Source organism: Cyanistes caeruleus, chromosome 4 (assembly GCF_971803275.1).
Source record: "Cyanistes caeruleus chromosome 4, bCyaCae1.hap1.1, whole genome shotgun sequence".
In the NCBI taxonomy this organism is placed as follows: domain Eukaryota; kingdom Metazoa; phylum Chordata; class Aves; order Passeriformes; family Paridae; genus Cyanistes; species Cyanistes caeruleus.
The window spans coordinates 15,834,139-15,849,108 of record NC_141704.1 but is presented as its reverse complement, the minus strand read 5'-3'; the positions used below and the strand labels follow the sequence as shown (position 1 = coordinate 15,849,108).

Here is a 14,970-nt window from a genome sequence, read left to right as displayed (position 1 = left end):
AATCAGAATAACCAGTATCTTAAATACATATTTCACAATTTGTGCTTTCACATTATATATTCTGTTCAGAGATCAGAATAATCAAGACAACTTAATTTCTGAACTAGTGCCCAACTGAAGATTTCCATGCTGAAGTTTTTTGTTGTGTAGAAATGCATCCTAACAGCTAAAGGTGGCTAAGATTTAGTGGAATAGTGCTTACTAAAAACATCCCAGAGGACATTCAGAGGACTGCTGAAATCAGATTTAACTTGAAAACCATTGTCCATTTCTGATGCCATGTTAGGCATCACTTTAGAATGTCTTCATATTCACCTACACAATGCAGCATTATAGTAACATTATTTCAGTTTCATACTACAAAAGCACAGAGCAAACAAAATTTATCAGATTTATATACACTTTGAAACAGTTGGAGTTTTTTTGATCACTAGTTTCTGAACTACTGCTGGGAGAATAGAAACTAAATTGGGATAACCATATGAATACTTACAGAGAAAAATGTCAAGAAAAATGAAGGAACTGAATGATGGAACATCTGAGTAATGACAGAAGAAGAAAATTACATATTCTATCTGATTTAAAGGGATTCATATTATTTGTATTAGATGAAAATTAAAAAAAAAAAAAAAAGAATAGGAATTGGGCTTTTTGAAATTCTGTGAGGGGAAAGTGCAGCACATATTATCTGGAAAATGTAAGAGAAAAATACGTTGAACTAAAAAAATCCTATGCAGAATCTACTAGAAAAAGTGATGAAAAGAGAGAAGCAAGAGCTCTATTGAAGAAGAATTCTTGGTATCAGTAATTGTCATCAGCTATCTCAGGAGAACTGCCATACAGATGTTCCGAAACGCGCATCTTAACTAAGGAAGACAGGTCAGAAAAAAAAAGTAGATATGCAAATCATTGACATAAGCTGACAGTGAAGTTGTAAGAAAGCCTCAGATCACCCACGAGTAGGATGGAGGAGAAAAAGTGAAAAAGAACAAGAACCCCTGTGAGACTGGAAGAAAGGGAAGAATAGCTCTTAAAATAGACAGCCAAGGACAATGCAAGTGGCAGAGCAAAGCACCAGAGTATCATGTATCAGGAATACAAGAAAGGCCAGAATATTAAAGTGGTGATCACTACTAGGAGTTAAAGGCCTGGAGAGACAAAAGAAGGTATGATTTTTATTATTTCATGTATTTCTAACGAGGTTGTACATTCCAGAAACAAACAGTAACCATACCAATTTCAGATGCCTTTCACAACGATCTACACTGCTATAAAAAAGCTATTTTTTACTGAATTTTACTGGATTTGTCAAGTACTAGTTTGTCCTTTCTCCCCCCGGCCCCACCAAAGTTGTGTTTGAATTTAGGTATTATGTCTTACACAATGGCAAAGAGTTAGAAATATATTTAATGTTTAATCGATTTTCTGTGCAGGCTGTGTTAACTATGGATGTCCTAATAAATCTGAAACAAGAAACCAGAGAACTGTCCAGCATGTGAGGACCTTTGTACATTTGTTCAGGTTTTAACAACAACAAGGTATCAGAACAAAAAGGGAAAAGTCAAATGGCTGTTATGGCTTAGTTGTTAGTGCTCACTTCTATGAACAATAACTGACACAACTAACTAGAGCTTCAGAAAAGAAAACTAAGTAGATGTAAAATACTAAACCTAACAACTTGAAATGGTAGTGTAATCTTAAATGTAATGTAGTCTTAAAACACATCAGTGAAGCTCAGTGAGGAAGGGATCTGTGGGAGGAAGGAGCTTACATTAAAGAGCATATGGATGTAAGAAAGGCAATTTGCCTTTTTGTCTTCTTGTATAGCAACACAATTCTCTGTCTGGAGACTTTGGTCTTTGAGAACAATATTAATTTTAATAAAGCCTTCTTCTAGAAACACTGGCTACTTCAAAGTAGCCAAGGAGCAAAACAAACTGTTTTCTAGACTGTATCTAACTTTCTATAACTATTCTATATGCGTTCATCAAGATCCTGATCAATAAAGCACTTGAGAGTACATGCTTAAATAAAAAAATTCATGAGTTGTTCTATTGAAGTCAATGGGATTATTCACATTCTTCAAGCTAAGCTAAGCATCAGAAAAAGTACTTTCTCTCTGCATTCACAATCAACTTTCATTTAGGCACAGAAAAATTAACATCTATTTCAGCACTACTGGAAGCTGCCTAAACAACTTGAAGCTAGAAAAACCTAGGCTTCTCTATGCATATCACTGAGTTTTGATATTCTAGTTTTTGCTGTTTAAATACCTTCCTCTTTAAAAATCATGGGTTCTCATCTTTTTCCCTCTTTTATTTTCCACACTGAATCTTCCCTGATGTCAATGAATGCTACCAAAGAAAAACAGACAAAAATTAGCAATACCCAAATGTATTTCCAGTTCACACTTACATTAAAACAGTTGATCTAGTGGTCAAGAATTTCACGTCATAGGAAGTTCTTCTAAATATTATGGAAAGATTTTTAAGTCACTTTGCAAAAATGAAGAGAACTTCCATTTTGAGATGAAGATTTTTAAATTTGAGTGCCTACCAGCATGCTATGTACTTATGCTGCAGAGCTAATGAAGATGAAGTCAGTATGTTCAATGGAGCCTACAAAGGCATTCAGCTGATGAGCCCCACTAAACCATACAGATCATAAATCACTCTAAATCTTTCTCTAAGCTCCTGAGTTGATTTACTGGGTGAAGCTTACATACAACGCAGCAATGAACTCAAACTTATAGAAAGACACCTATCTTCCTGCATTTATATCTCAAACTGAACCATACCTCTGCTGTTCACAGCAAGACCACTGGTAGGAAGGACAGACCAGGAACTTTGGAGTTCTGGATATGACAGACCTCTAAACACAGAAATTCGCATGTATTGGCAAGTAATATCCAAACCCATTCAAAGGCATGCATTTATGCCAGTTAACAACTTTTTGGGGAGTCATATTTAAGCATCTCATAGAGGCTTCTATGGTCAGTTTTATATCTGCCAGTGCCAGTGAAACTGCAGATCAGAGTTGGAGCTGAATGTGCACACTGCTCTGTGCTAAAATGTGGTCCAGCAGAAAATCAAGACCCACTTCGTCTGCTTCCACTGAAAATTTGGGAACCTTATCTCTTGACAAGAAACTACAAAATAAATAGGAAAAGCCAACAAACTAGACATGGATGATCAGCCAAAGATATATGCACACACCATTATAATTCTACAAATACCATCTGGCTTTCTTCTATTTTAGGAAAAAACCTGTGAGCTATATTCATTTATAAAATACTCTCATATATGAATGACAGTATTCTAAATTCACACTGAAAAGCTGAATTATTGTTTAAGAAATTTGTTTTTTCTCCCTTGTGCACATAATCCTTAGGCATGTTAAAGATTGTACATAAAATTATACAAATATATATATGGTTAAAGCAGTGTGGTTATTTTTTGACTAACACTCTTACCTTCTTTTTTTTGAGTTTTCTATTATTTCAGGTTGCATTTAACACAAGACAAACAATAAGAGGTCAGTGACTTCAGTAGTGCTGTACAACTGAAATATAATTGCCTGCCACAGTAAATTCCTAATGAGCACAACTGTTGCCAGTGGAAGGTTGCCCTGGCAACAAAATTATTCCAGAATGTAACTATCCATTTGGTAGAAGGCAATGACACTCAGTTGTCTGACAAAGATTTGAAAACTTTTCAATTGCTCAAGTTCAACAGAAGCTTGATGTACCAGGACTCTCTTGACAGAAGAAAATACCGATTTGCTGAATACAAAGGGATTGAGAAACTTCCAAATGAATGCAGAGTTAGAACAAGGACATTATGTTAGAACAGGTACATGTTTGGATTGCCAGTCCTGCAATAAAAAGTTCTTCTCTCATTTGTTCATGTCTTCCTGAGGTTTCCAAATAACTAAATATGATTTAAACCATACTTTTACATTTATTTTTAAAGATAACAATGTGAAAAGGTTCTCATGAATTATAGTGGAAGTTGGCAAGATCAAGGCTGGGCTCAGTAGACAGTAGGACAGTGAATTCCAGCTCTGAGTTAGAGAGCTAAAAAAATTCCAAAGAGAAAACAAGAGGTGACAGAATCCAGAGTAGAGGCATGACCTGAGTACAAGCCTCCTGAAGACACTGATGCTTTTTAACCCAGGAGCTGTTTTCTCTTACAGTCTATAGCAGGTAGTGACAAGAAGAGTCACTACCAAGACACACAATATTTTTACCTTTATTTCCTAAGAAAATTAAACTTTCATGTTGCATTTTACATCTGGCAGGAAAGGTTATATCCCACTATGTCTGTCTCCCCTGCTCCAGAGCATCTAACCTATTGGCCAGTTTCAAATTAACAAATGCCTAGAAAGCTGAAAGACATGATCCTACCCACATGTTAGTAATTGGACATTAAATATTCATATATCCAGACACTTCTTACAAGGTACCTAACCCAGATTCTAAAGTTATGAGACTATTAAATGAGAAAGTGTTCATCAATTAAAAGGACAAAAATAATAGAATCTGTATTGTTCACTAAAATACTAAGTGGCCTTGAAAAATATTAGTTTGATAGCGATGCAAAATTATTCAGAGTATCTTTTACTTGTAAAAAATAAAGTTGGATTCAAAAAGTTGCAGAAAGCTGTTGTGCCACTGAATAATAAAATGACAAATGAAATTCGGTCTGGATATATACACCAGAGGTAAAAACAAGGCATAAACATCTGATGTCATCCATGACACGAACCACTAAGTCACGCTGGACTAACTGTGAACAATTACCTGAAGTACTCCCCTTTGACAGGTGAAATGGCATGAAAAAGTATAAATACAGAAATAAAAAAAAAGGAAACAAGTCTCATTTATGAATCTGTGGTGGTCTCAACTGTTAAAGTTTTCATTTACTACACAACAGAAACAAGCACAAAAATTACATGAAATGGCTCTTTTAAGTACAGGTATTTTCAGCCTGTAAAAAGGGTGATTGTATAAAGAGCTAGAAAACAGTTTTGAGACAGTTGATGGGGAAAAACTGAATAAAGAATGATTTGACACAATTTCTCATCATCAAAGAAATAAGTGGAAGTGAATTCAAAAAAATCTTTTGTTAAATCAAAGAAGGAAAATGTCTTTTCACTGCATAAAGAAATTACAAAAAAATCATTGCCACAGAATGTTTTAAGCAGTATTTTTTAAAGCAATCAGATAAATATTTAATAATACTTAATAGGCATTAAAAAAAAATCAGCATAAGAGATAAATATATGATGAAGCTTGATAATAGAAGAAGATGGGAGGGTATATACCTTCCCCACTGTTTTGCTCTCATCTACATGTGTCTTTGTTTACTTAACCTAACTCGGTTCAAGGATTTTTGTAGTCCAAAATGACCAGACTAGAGAGGTCCCACACTCTAAATTTCTGGCCAAGAAAAATTAAATTTGATTTTAGTACTCTTATTTTGAGTCTCTTGTCTCAGGTGGCTTGAGACTGACTGAGACCAGAGTACCAAGAGCATCTTTATTTTACAGATTCTATAGAGTCTGTTGAGAAATGTACTCCAGTTTCAACTTTAATAGATTTATTTTTCTTTTTAATAAGCACTAAACACAAGACAACTCTACTGGAAAACACTTAAATCACTCTCATATTCAGGGAACGAAATTCACTGATTGGGTCTATGTGAAAAAATGGAAACATAGGAAAAACTGTATTTTTGAACACTTCCTAAATTCCAAAGATGTATGGCCAGACAAAAATCATTATTATGTGTAACCTTTTTCCTGTTCTTTATCTCTCTTTTTTTTGTAGGTTTTTTTTGTTCTTGCTGTTGGTTTTTTGTTTGTTTTTTTTTATAGGAGGTGAGTGGGATGAAGGAGGAGCAAGAGGTGGTGTATTTATGTAACCAAAATTCTATTTTAATAATTCCCTAGACTTAGACATCTATTTTCCATTTCAAAAAAGAGAAAACTTGTGCTCCTGCAGGTTTTTGTGAGTTTTATAGGATTTCTAGATTCTCAGCACTTCTGGAAAATGGTACCAATATTATTTCTTAAAACATCAGATGCCTACTTTTAAACAAAATCCCCTTAATCAAAACCTAGCAGTGAGCTACATAAATGATATCAACAAATAAATGGGAAACAAATATGTCTGTTACGATATTGGTCAATAAAGCATGAGGTCCAATATGAGACACATGAAAATACAAATGAACACTAAGTCAAAGAAATGAAAAATGCACTTCAGCCTTCCTTGAAGAAGGGAAGATATAAATGGTAAATACATTTAAAATTTCCAGGAAAAAATACATTTATTTTGGGCAAAGAAAGCATGGGTCTCCTTGATAAAGAAAAAAGAAAAATTCAAGAAGGAAAAAAATGTATTTTGATGAAGATGGCAAAAAAGGACAAGCAATCATTCTGATCTAACACTAGGGCTGAAATCACAGCTCCTCTCTCATCCTCCCTCCCTTGCACTGGTTGTGGTATTCATCAGCCTTCTCTCCTCCCTAATGTGAAGAAAACTAAGAAATACTGCCAAGGAGCTGAGGGGAACAGAAACTAGAAGAAAAAGCTATTTCAGCAGTGAGACAGCAAATAAACTCACCAGTACTGTCAAATTCTATCAGTGTTATTATTTGGCTTTTTCTGTGTCTTTTGTTAATCTTTGTAACTGTTTAGCATTTTGCATGGTAGGATTTTATAAATTCTTTCATTTGTGCCAATTTTACACAGTATGCTTTAAGGTACCTTGGTAACAGTAAAGTTTTGCTCACATAAGAACAGGGCAATGCTGCAAAGTAGGACAGCAGGGCATGTAAACAGTACCTGCCTCACCTCCCTGGTTTGTGTTTCCAATGAATCTGAGTGCATTATTCATGCCAACTGCATCAGCTAATTACTGGTGATCTGGCAATACAGCAGTCAGCTAAATGGTACGAAACAAAAATGCATCCTGGCAGGTGAAAATATTAGGCTGTACGGTTCAACTCTAAACATTCATGCAGTATATGACAGCACGTATTTAGAACTGAAAACTTACATAGCTGCTAGTTTATTTTTCTTTTCTGTTTTCTTTTTTTTGAGCAAGTTTTTAGCTATGAAACCAGTGTTGCTGTCTCTTCTGCGAATTATGTACTACTACTATGGTGAGTTACACAGAGAAATCACTGCACAAAAGACAGCACAAAAAGGTAATTTATGTGAGAACATCAAATCAGAAGGTAAACACTTTAATGAAAATGAAATGAAAATACATCCACTCTATTCTACATGAAAATAAATAAAATTAAGTATTTTTATGTCTATGAAAATTCCTATCCTATTTTAAACACCAATCAGTATAAAACCCTGTTATGTTGCATCCAGATAATTTGATGGCATTGTTAGAGACTTCCTTCCAGCTACAAACTGCCTACAAATCAAATGTAGTTTTGAATCCTGTATTTAAGCAGTTAAAAAATACTGATACTCAAAATTAAATACTGTCCTGCTCTAAGTACTGGTATACAAGCACTGACATTCAAGTCCTGTATTGCCATTTCTAGTCAAGGATGAAGAACTGGGAATGGCTGGAACCACTGTAATGGCATTGCTTCCTATCCCCCAACACAGGAGTACACAGCTGCATAAACACAGAGGAGGGCCTGGAGGGCATCACACATTTTAAGAATTTAAAGAAATAAAAATAGAAACTTTGATGGAAACTGCCATAAAATGTCTTAGTCTGAAGAAAGGGCACTATCTGAGATTTGATGGTAAGCATATAAAATACTTATCTAGAGCAAGACAGCACAGACACTGAGCATTGAGGCATCTCCACCTTTTTCAATACAGTATATTGAATCTTGAGTTAAAGTAAGAAGGCCACAAAAGTTAGTTTCAAATAGCAAAGCAATCTTTAAAATAATGCCAAAGCATCCTTCTGTCAAGGACCAAATATAAAACTAACTTGCATTTTGTAAGTCCATAGAAATATGTCAAACGCTTATATATACTGAATTCAGCCATCGTGCTAATTCATTTTACCAAGTCTTTGTGCCAAAAAAGATGACAACATATAAGATAAAAAGGCAAAATATAATATAAGATAAAATTCAGGTCTTATGTTACACTATTTTGGTTTGTGGACATAAACATTCATATTAATGAGTTTCAGTTCTATGGATTTAAATTTTAAATGTCTTGGTTATAACAAGCAATTTCCATTTTGACATAATTTACAAGGTACTTACTGCATCTTAAAAAATAAAAAACTAAAATAAAATTTTAAAAAATTTAAAAAAAAAGGCCTGAAACAAGTGAAGAAGTGGGATAATTCACTCATTAAAATGCAATTCAGATTAAAGAACAAATCAATCTAGATACAGCTAAAAATGCTTTCTCAACATATCCTTTGTAAGCAAAATGCATAACGTCTTTACTTTTTCTTCTTTACACAGTTCTTCTTCAGAAGACAGTGATATATTTTATTGGATTTCATAGATACAGTTACAGAATGACAGAATATTAACTGAAGTGAGAAATTGGGAGCCTTTCCAAATTTCTTTTCTCTTCAACTTTAACTAGCTCAAGTACAGGTATTTTGGATATGTTCAATGATTTACTCCACAGACCCTAACAACTGACTGATGAATCCTAAATTAAACTAGACAAAGAATATGACTCCAGCCAAAGTACTCTTACTACCACACATTCCACTACAGAGGTGGACATCATTAAAGTGTCCAATTCTATTGTCTCGAAAGTCACTGGAAGAACAGTAACAAATACTGAGACAGAATGCAGTTCCAACACCTCCAGCCAACAGCAGTTATCTCTCACACGAGGAAATACACAACAGCAGACTGTTTAAGCGTGCTGTTATTCCCCTGAAAACCCTCTGTTGTAGTTCATGAGAAACTGGGGCCTGCTGTGAGAGTCACCAATCTAGAATTTAGGCTGGAAACAGCACAGTATTTATTTTTCCACTGAAACAGAGGAAAACAGGCAGCTTGGCAAAACAAGGCATGGTTTTAGCTTTAATAGGGAGAGTGGAAGACAAAAGAGAGAAAGATTTTATTTTCTATGAAAACAGCAGCAGCATCAGATCCTCTCTTCAAAAGGTGTCACTGGTCTCTTCTCAATGGATTTCTGCAGGAAACAGAGCCAGAATGCACTCCTGGTGCATGAAGGAATCTGACAGGTCTGCCGGCCTTTCTATTCCTTCCACATGAGGAAGTCCACATCTGACTGTCCCAGCCATCCAGAACCCTCCTCTGACACTGCTCCTATGCCATTCCCACATCATGACACACACTGGGACTAGAGAAGACTGTAAACAGGTGCCTTCAAAATGCCCCATCCTGTTCCAAGAGCAACAAGGTAGGTAGAGTCTGAGCAAAAGCCCAACATCAACAGTGTAGAGATGAATGGCTGTAGTCCCTGCTGATGTTACATAACATGATTAGTTCACCTTTCTGAACTTAAAGTGCAGGTAAAGCTATTTCAGTTGAGAGTAGCTTAAGAATATCAGAGGATAAAAGTCAGTACAGGCATATCCTAAGTAGCCAGTGAAATAGCAGACAATAAAACTGTGTAAATCTAAGCAGAATTCCTAAGTGTCCTTAATTAACTGCTTTAGGACACATGAGGTAGCAAAAGCAACCCTTGACAGGATCATTAGCTTTAGTTCAGGGAGAAAAGTAGTTAAACATCTATCCAGCCCTTACAATTAGAAGGATTGTTCCTCCCCTCTGGAAAGCTAATTATATTTTTTGCCTTTACTCATTTTACATCTCTCTTTCATATCCAACATCACAGGTTCATCCATAGTTAAACCCTCTGAAAAACTTCTTTAACAACGTATCTCTAAATGGGAGATATATTTTGGTCTACAGCAGTTAAAAATATGAGACAAAAAAAAACAACTGAACAAATTCTGTCTCTGAAGTGTTTTCCATTCAGAAAGCAGCACTGCTCATACAGTTGTAAACAATTAAGTTAGAAATTGCAAGCAACAGAATAACTTAATGACAAGTTGAGTAAAAATCTGTAACTTTAGCAAAAACTTTGCATGAACTTTACTGGCTCTTACAGGTTCACTGCATTTATTTTCCATATTATCAGTGTGAAAAAATACATATTACAGGTTGATAACCAGTGTAGTATAAGCACAACTGAAATCTGATTAGCAACTTGAGGAATTACTTGCAGTCGTTTCAGAAAAAGGTGTCTACATTAGGATATCCTTATTGGTTTTAAATACACTAGACATAAATACATAAATACACAAGACATGCATACAGAACAGCCTACTAAATAATGAAACCTAGGAAACTGCACAGATCTGGGGCACCTGCTGAGTCAAAACATAATTATTCCTTAAGCTTGTTTAATATAAAAAAATCTTACACTCTGTGTATAAGAATTCCATTTAGCTATTTAGATATAAATACCTTGAAGAAACCTTAACTTAAAAGATACCCTCAGAAATCTCATGCAAAGACTTAAGTATAAGGTTTTTAAATACTACTTTAAATACATCAGAAGTTTTTTAAAATTATAATTAAATAATCAGAAGCACTTATTTCAGATAAAGGTCCCATTGAAGCGCAACTTGAGACGTGAAATGAGGACTAGCAATGAGAAAGGGCTCCTTTCAGCACGGCAGTAGTTTGAGAAATTAACCCCAGACTTCACTTTCAAAGGAAGATTCTTAACATTATCACACAATCATAGCTCAGAGATGAGCTCAAGTTAAAATTCTGTCAAAAACATCTATTTTTGGGGCACATATGGATGGTCATCTGGATTAAGGAGGCTCTCTTACATGATTTTATCATATAGATAAGGCTAATGATCAGGTACCAAGTGGGGTGCTAGAGGTAGCATGGCAAAAAACCTTCAGGAGCTAGAAATACTGCAGCAACAGCAACAAAACTTACTCAAAAGGAGATAAATTAGTTACAGTAAAACATTTAAATAGCTCAATCTTTCAAATTATCAGAAAGGTCTTATAAAGAATAAATATTTTATACTGGAATAAAATGCCAGGTAATAACGGATATCACTATGAGTAACAGATATGATAATGAAACAAAGGAGGCAAAAGAACCTCAGATGTCAATAATAGCCATGTTCAATTCAGATATTTGTTGAAGATAAACTCTGCAAGGATATCTCCTCCTAGAACAGCTTAACAGTAGAACCAATAGATTCCTCATTTCTTAACGTGTTCTTATCAGATTCGGATACCATCAGACTTCACTGAAACACCTTACTGGACTCATTAAATAAAGAGCAAGCAGTTCTTCACCCTCTGTTACAGGTCTGGATAGATGATCTAAGTAGACATTCAGGTATTAAAGTGTATGAAACTAGAAGAGCATTTCTACATAATGACTAAGTATAAAGACAACGATATTTAAAGATATTACATCTCTTTACAAGGCATAAATTGTGAGTTAATCTCATATTTACTGACTAATATTGTTGAAAATTCTTATGGAATTTAAAATATTATTACTTTTCCCTCCCCCTCTACTTCAACAATGAAACTGGTAGATGAGGACATATAGTTTAAACATATAGTCAAAATTTACAACCAGAAACTACTGGAACATGAAGTAATAGAACTAAGAATGAGTAAACCACTTTTCTCAAATACCAATTCTTTCTCTTGACAGTAAGAAAAGAAATTATTTAGGAAAAATAATTATTGCAACAAGAGGTCAGCAACATAAAAAGTTTTGACTGGACAAACAGTAAGACAGAAGACATGACAAAGGATGAAGGCTGAGAACTGAAGACTGGAAGCTAATATTGGATTGAGTAGTTAAGCAGATGGACAATAAGAAACCTGAAACTCAGAATCAATGCAGGACATTGATTAGGCACAATCCATTGTTTCGCTTCTCTGAAGAGAAAGAAGGGAATATTGACATTAACTTTGAGTGAGTGTTCATTTTAGTACTATAAACTATCATGACATCAAGTGCTTGCCTTTGAAGGACAAGACTGAAGACATTAAATGTTTCTAAGTAGTGGTGATCATTGAAAGTTTTTTCTCTTATTATGGTGATTCTCAGATGACACTAAAGCAATAGGTTCAAGAAAAACCACTCACAAAGATACTGGCATGTCCAACACACATTACCAGAGTTATGGAGGTTTAAAAAAAGTACTTACTTGGTATGTGTCCCATAATCTGATGGTACACCGTAAAGGGACTTCTCTCATCAGCAAGTTATTCATCCAACGGAAAGCAAATTGCAAGTATTTCACCTCATGCTGATCCAAGTGCCTATGAACTTGTTCTGAAGACAGAATAAACAGGTATTTTACTGCAACTTTTCTGAAATCTTGAAATATCAAGTGCAGTGTCTAAAACAATAAAACACTCCTCCAATCTCAAGGAAATAACTTGTGGTGCTGCATGCAAATCCTCACAACCAAATGAGAACACCCAGAATATAAATTAGTTAAACATTACACTGGACTGATTTTTCTGCCACTACATTGATTAAATAATTGGTCTGAATAGCACTATCTTAATAAAACATTAAGATCAGAGTTTTACAATATACCACAAAAATATACAAAGTTATAATGCAAAATTATTAGGTACATATATCCTCATTATTTTCTTACGCTACAAATATTTGGGGCAATGCCACAGGAAACATGGTTTCCAAATAATATAATGGCCACCAAAAATAAAATCAAATTAATTTTTTTGGCAATCAAAAAAGAAAATTATTACATTACAAAGGTAAAGAAATATAAGGAAAGGACATGTAAAGGATGCATTTGAGACATGAAAAAGTGAGATTAATGTGTAGGAAATACAGTGAGAAAACTAATTTGCAGCTTAAATAATTTCTCAGTATTTCAAATAAATCCAAATAAAACCAATACAAATCAATGGTTTTTAAACCAGTGCTCTCACACACTGTATTTACTGTAAAACATATACTATTTGAATAATATATGTGATAATCACTTGCATGGGTTATTGCTAGAGCTAATAGAACTAATCTACTACATGTTTTGTCTATATTGAGAGAATTTTCTGCAAAAAGGATCACAAGCATTCTGTTAACAGGCTTTAGTTAACAGGCTCAAATATGACATTAGTATGGGGTAAATGACAAATACTGCAGAAATGCTAATGTCTTATTTTGGACAAATTTTGACATGAAGTTTTTTAAAGCCTAAATAAGACATTCCTATGGTCTTTCTCTATACAAATACATTCTTTGGAGATTTTTGCTGCCCCAGATCATCCCTTCATCCAAATTCACAGAGGTATATTATCAGATCAAACAATGAGTAAATGCTCATCTTCTAAATTTTACAAATCTAAGAAATATCTAAAAAGGCACTAAACCACTAAATTAATTAAAATAACAATCCCCAGAGTATGGTAGCACTATTACAGGAAACATTACTTAGAGATTAAAGTAACAGAATTAATACTAAATTATAATAAAGACTGAAGCTTTTAAATTTTTTTTCCCTCAAGATGTATTTTTTGGCTATATGGAAGTGTCATTCAATATAAAACAGTTGTTTAGATATGGAAGTTGGGAGTAGAAATCTTTCAGATTTCAAAAACAATCAAAATTAGTTGTTTTTTTAAAAAAAAATAAGACACCACAACACATTACTCCAAAGGTCTCCATATCACATCTTGTCTCCAATGATAACTGAAAACAAATATCAATGAAAATATATTAAGTACTGGTATTTCTTCATAGCATTTGTCACCCTCCATTAACCTGTGGCTAAAGCAGTCTTCAGCAGACCTGGTATCTATGTTCCTACAGTCATACCCTTCCACAATACAAATATGAACAAATAGAGACAAATTCTTAAAATTGTGAGGCCCAGAACTACACACCATGCTCAAGGTGATGCTGCACCAACACTGAATACAGTGGGATGATAACTCTTTTGACCAGCTGGCAATGTTGTATTTGATGCACCACGGGATGGGATTTGCCCTCCTGGCCAGGACAAACCAGATCTCTTTCTTCAGGGCTGTTCTCCCACCCTTCCTCTCCCAGTCTATACCTGTGCTCAGAATTACTTCATCATGGTCAGAGAACTTGTAACTTGTTCTTTTTAAATTTTCAAATCTTAAATAAATCATTGATGACTGCCCAATGCTCCAATCTAACAGGATGCCTCTCCAAGGCATCTTGTTCCTCAACAATGCCCCCCAGTATATTATCATCTGCAAACTTGGTGCATTCAACCCCTGCATCCTGATGACTGATAATATTGAATAGAGCTGGCCTTAGACTTGAACATTTAAGGACATCACTGGTGAATGCTCACCTGCCAAATGTAGCCTGACTTCGAGCCCTGTCCACTGTCACTTCTCCACCCACTGCACCATTATTAGATCACTTATTTACACCAAAGGCTGAATTACTATTGTGTGTCTGCCTTTGCTTTAGAAAAATTTAGTTGCAACTTAAATAGGCTGAAGTGAGATACTGGGTTGTATTTATTATTTGAATATCACATTTGGATACCTACATTACAGACTACTGTGATTCGACAATCTAGCACATCAAGCAGGATGCAAAAGAAAAAGCAGTTTTATTTCTAAGCAAAGTTACTAACTCACAAAATTTTTGCTCTTCACACAGCAGAAACAATTTTCATTTGGTTGTTTGTAGCCATTAAAAGTAAGTAATGAAGAACAATAAATTGTGCCAGTTGTGATATTTCAACTATGGTAGTTAATGGGCACAATGAATTTCTTGAAAGTTGCTTTCTAGTCTAAACAAGTTGAAAAATGGATTACTAAACTCTGTGCTTTATACCTAATTGATGCAAGACTGGAATAGAAGATGCACTGAGTAAAGAAGCTAATTATTCCTACTTTGTAAGTAATTGTAAGCAGAAGTTAATTTGCTGATAAAGGTAATTTGGACTGGCATAATCTAAATCTAAATT

General features: G+C 34.6%; 1 protein-coding gene across 6 annotated transcripts in view; it reads right to left on the bottom strand.

The window, feature by feature from the left end:
• TBC1D22A (TBC1 domain family member 22A) overlaps nucleotides 1-14,970 on the bottom strand; it is a 142,694-nt gene that overhangs the window by 54,269 nt on the left and 73,455 nt on the right. For all 6 annotated transcript variants that reach the window (XM_023918659.2, XM_086886867.1, XM_086886871.1 and 3 more), the window contains exon 11: nucleotides 12,190-12,317. In XM_023918659.2, the coding sequence (XP_023774427.2) occupies nucleotides 12,190-12,317 (128 nt within the window). The remainder of the gene's footprint in view (nucleotides 1-12,189; nucleotides 12,318-14,970) is intronic.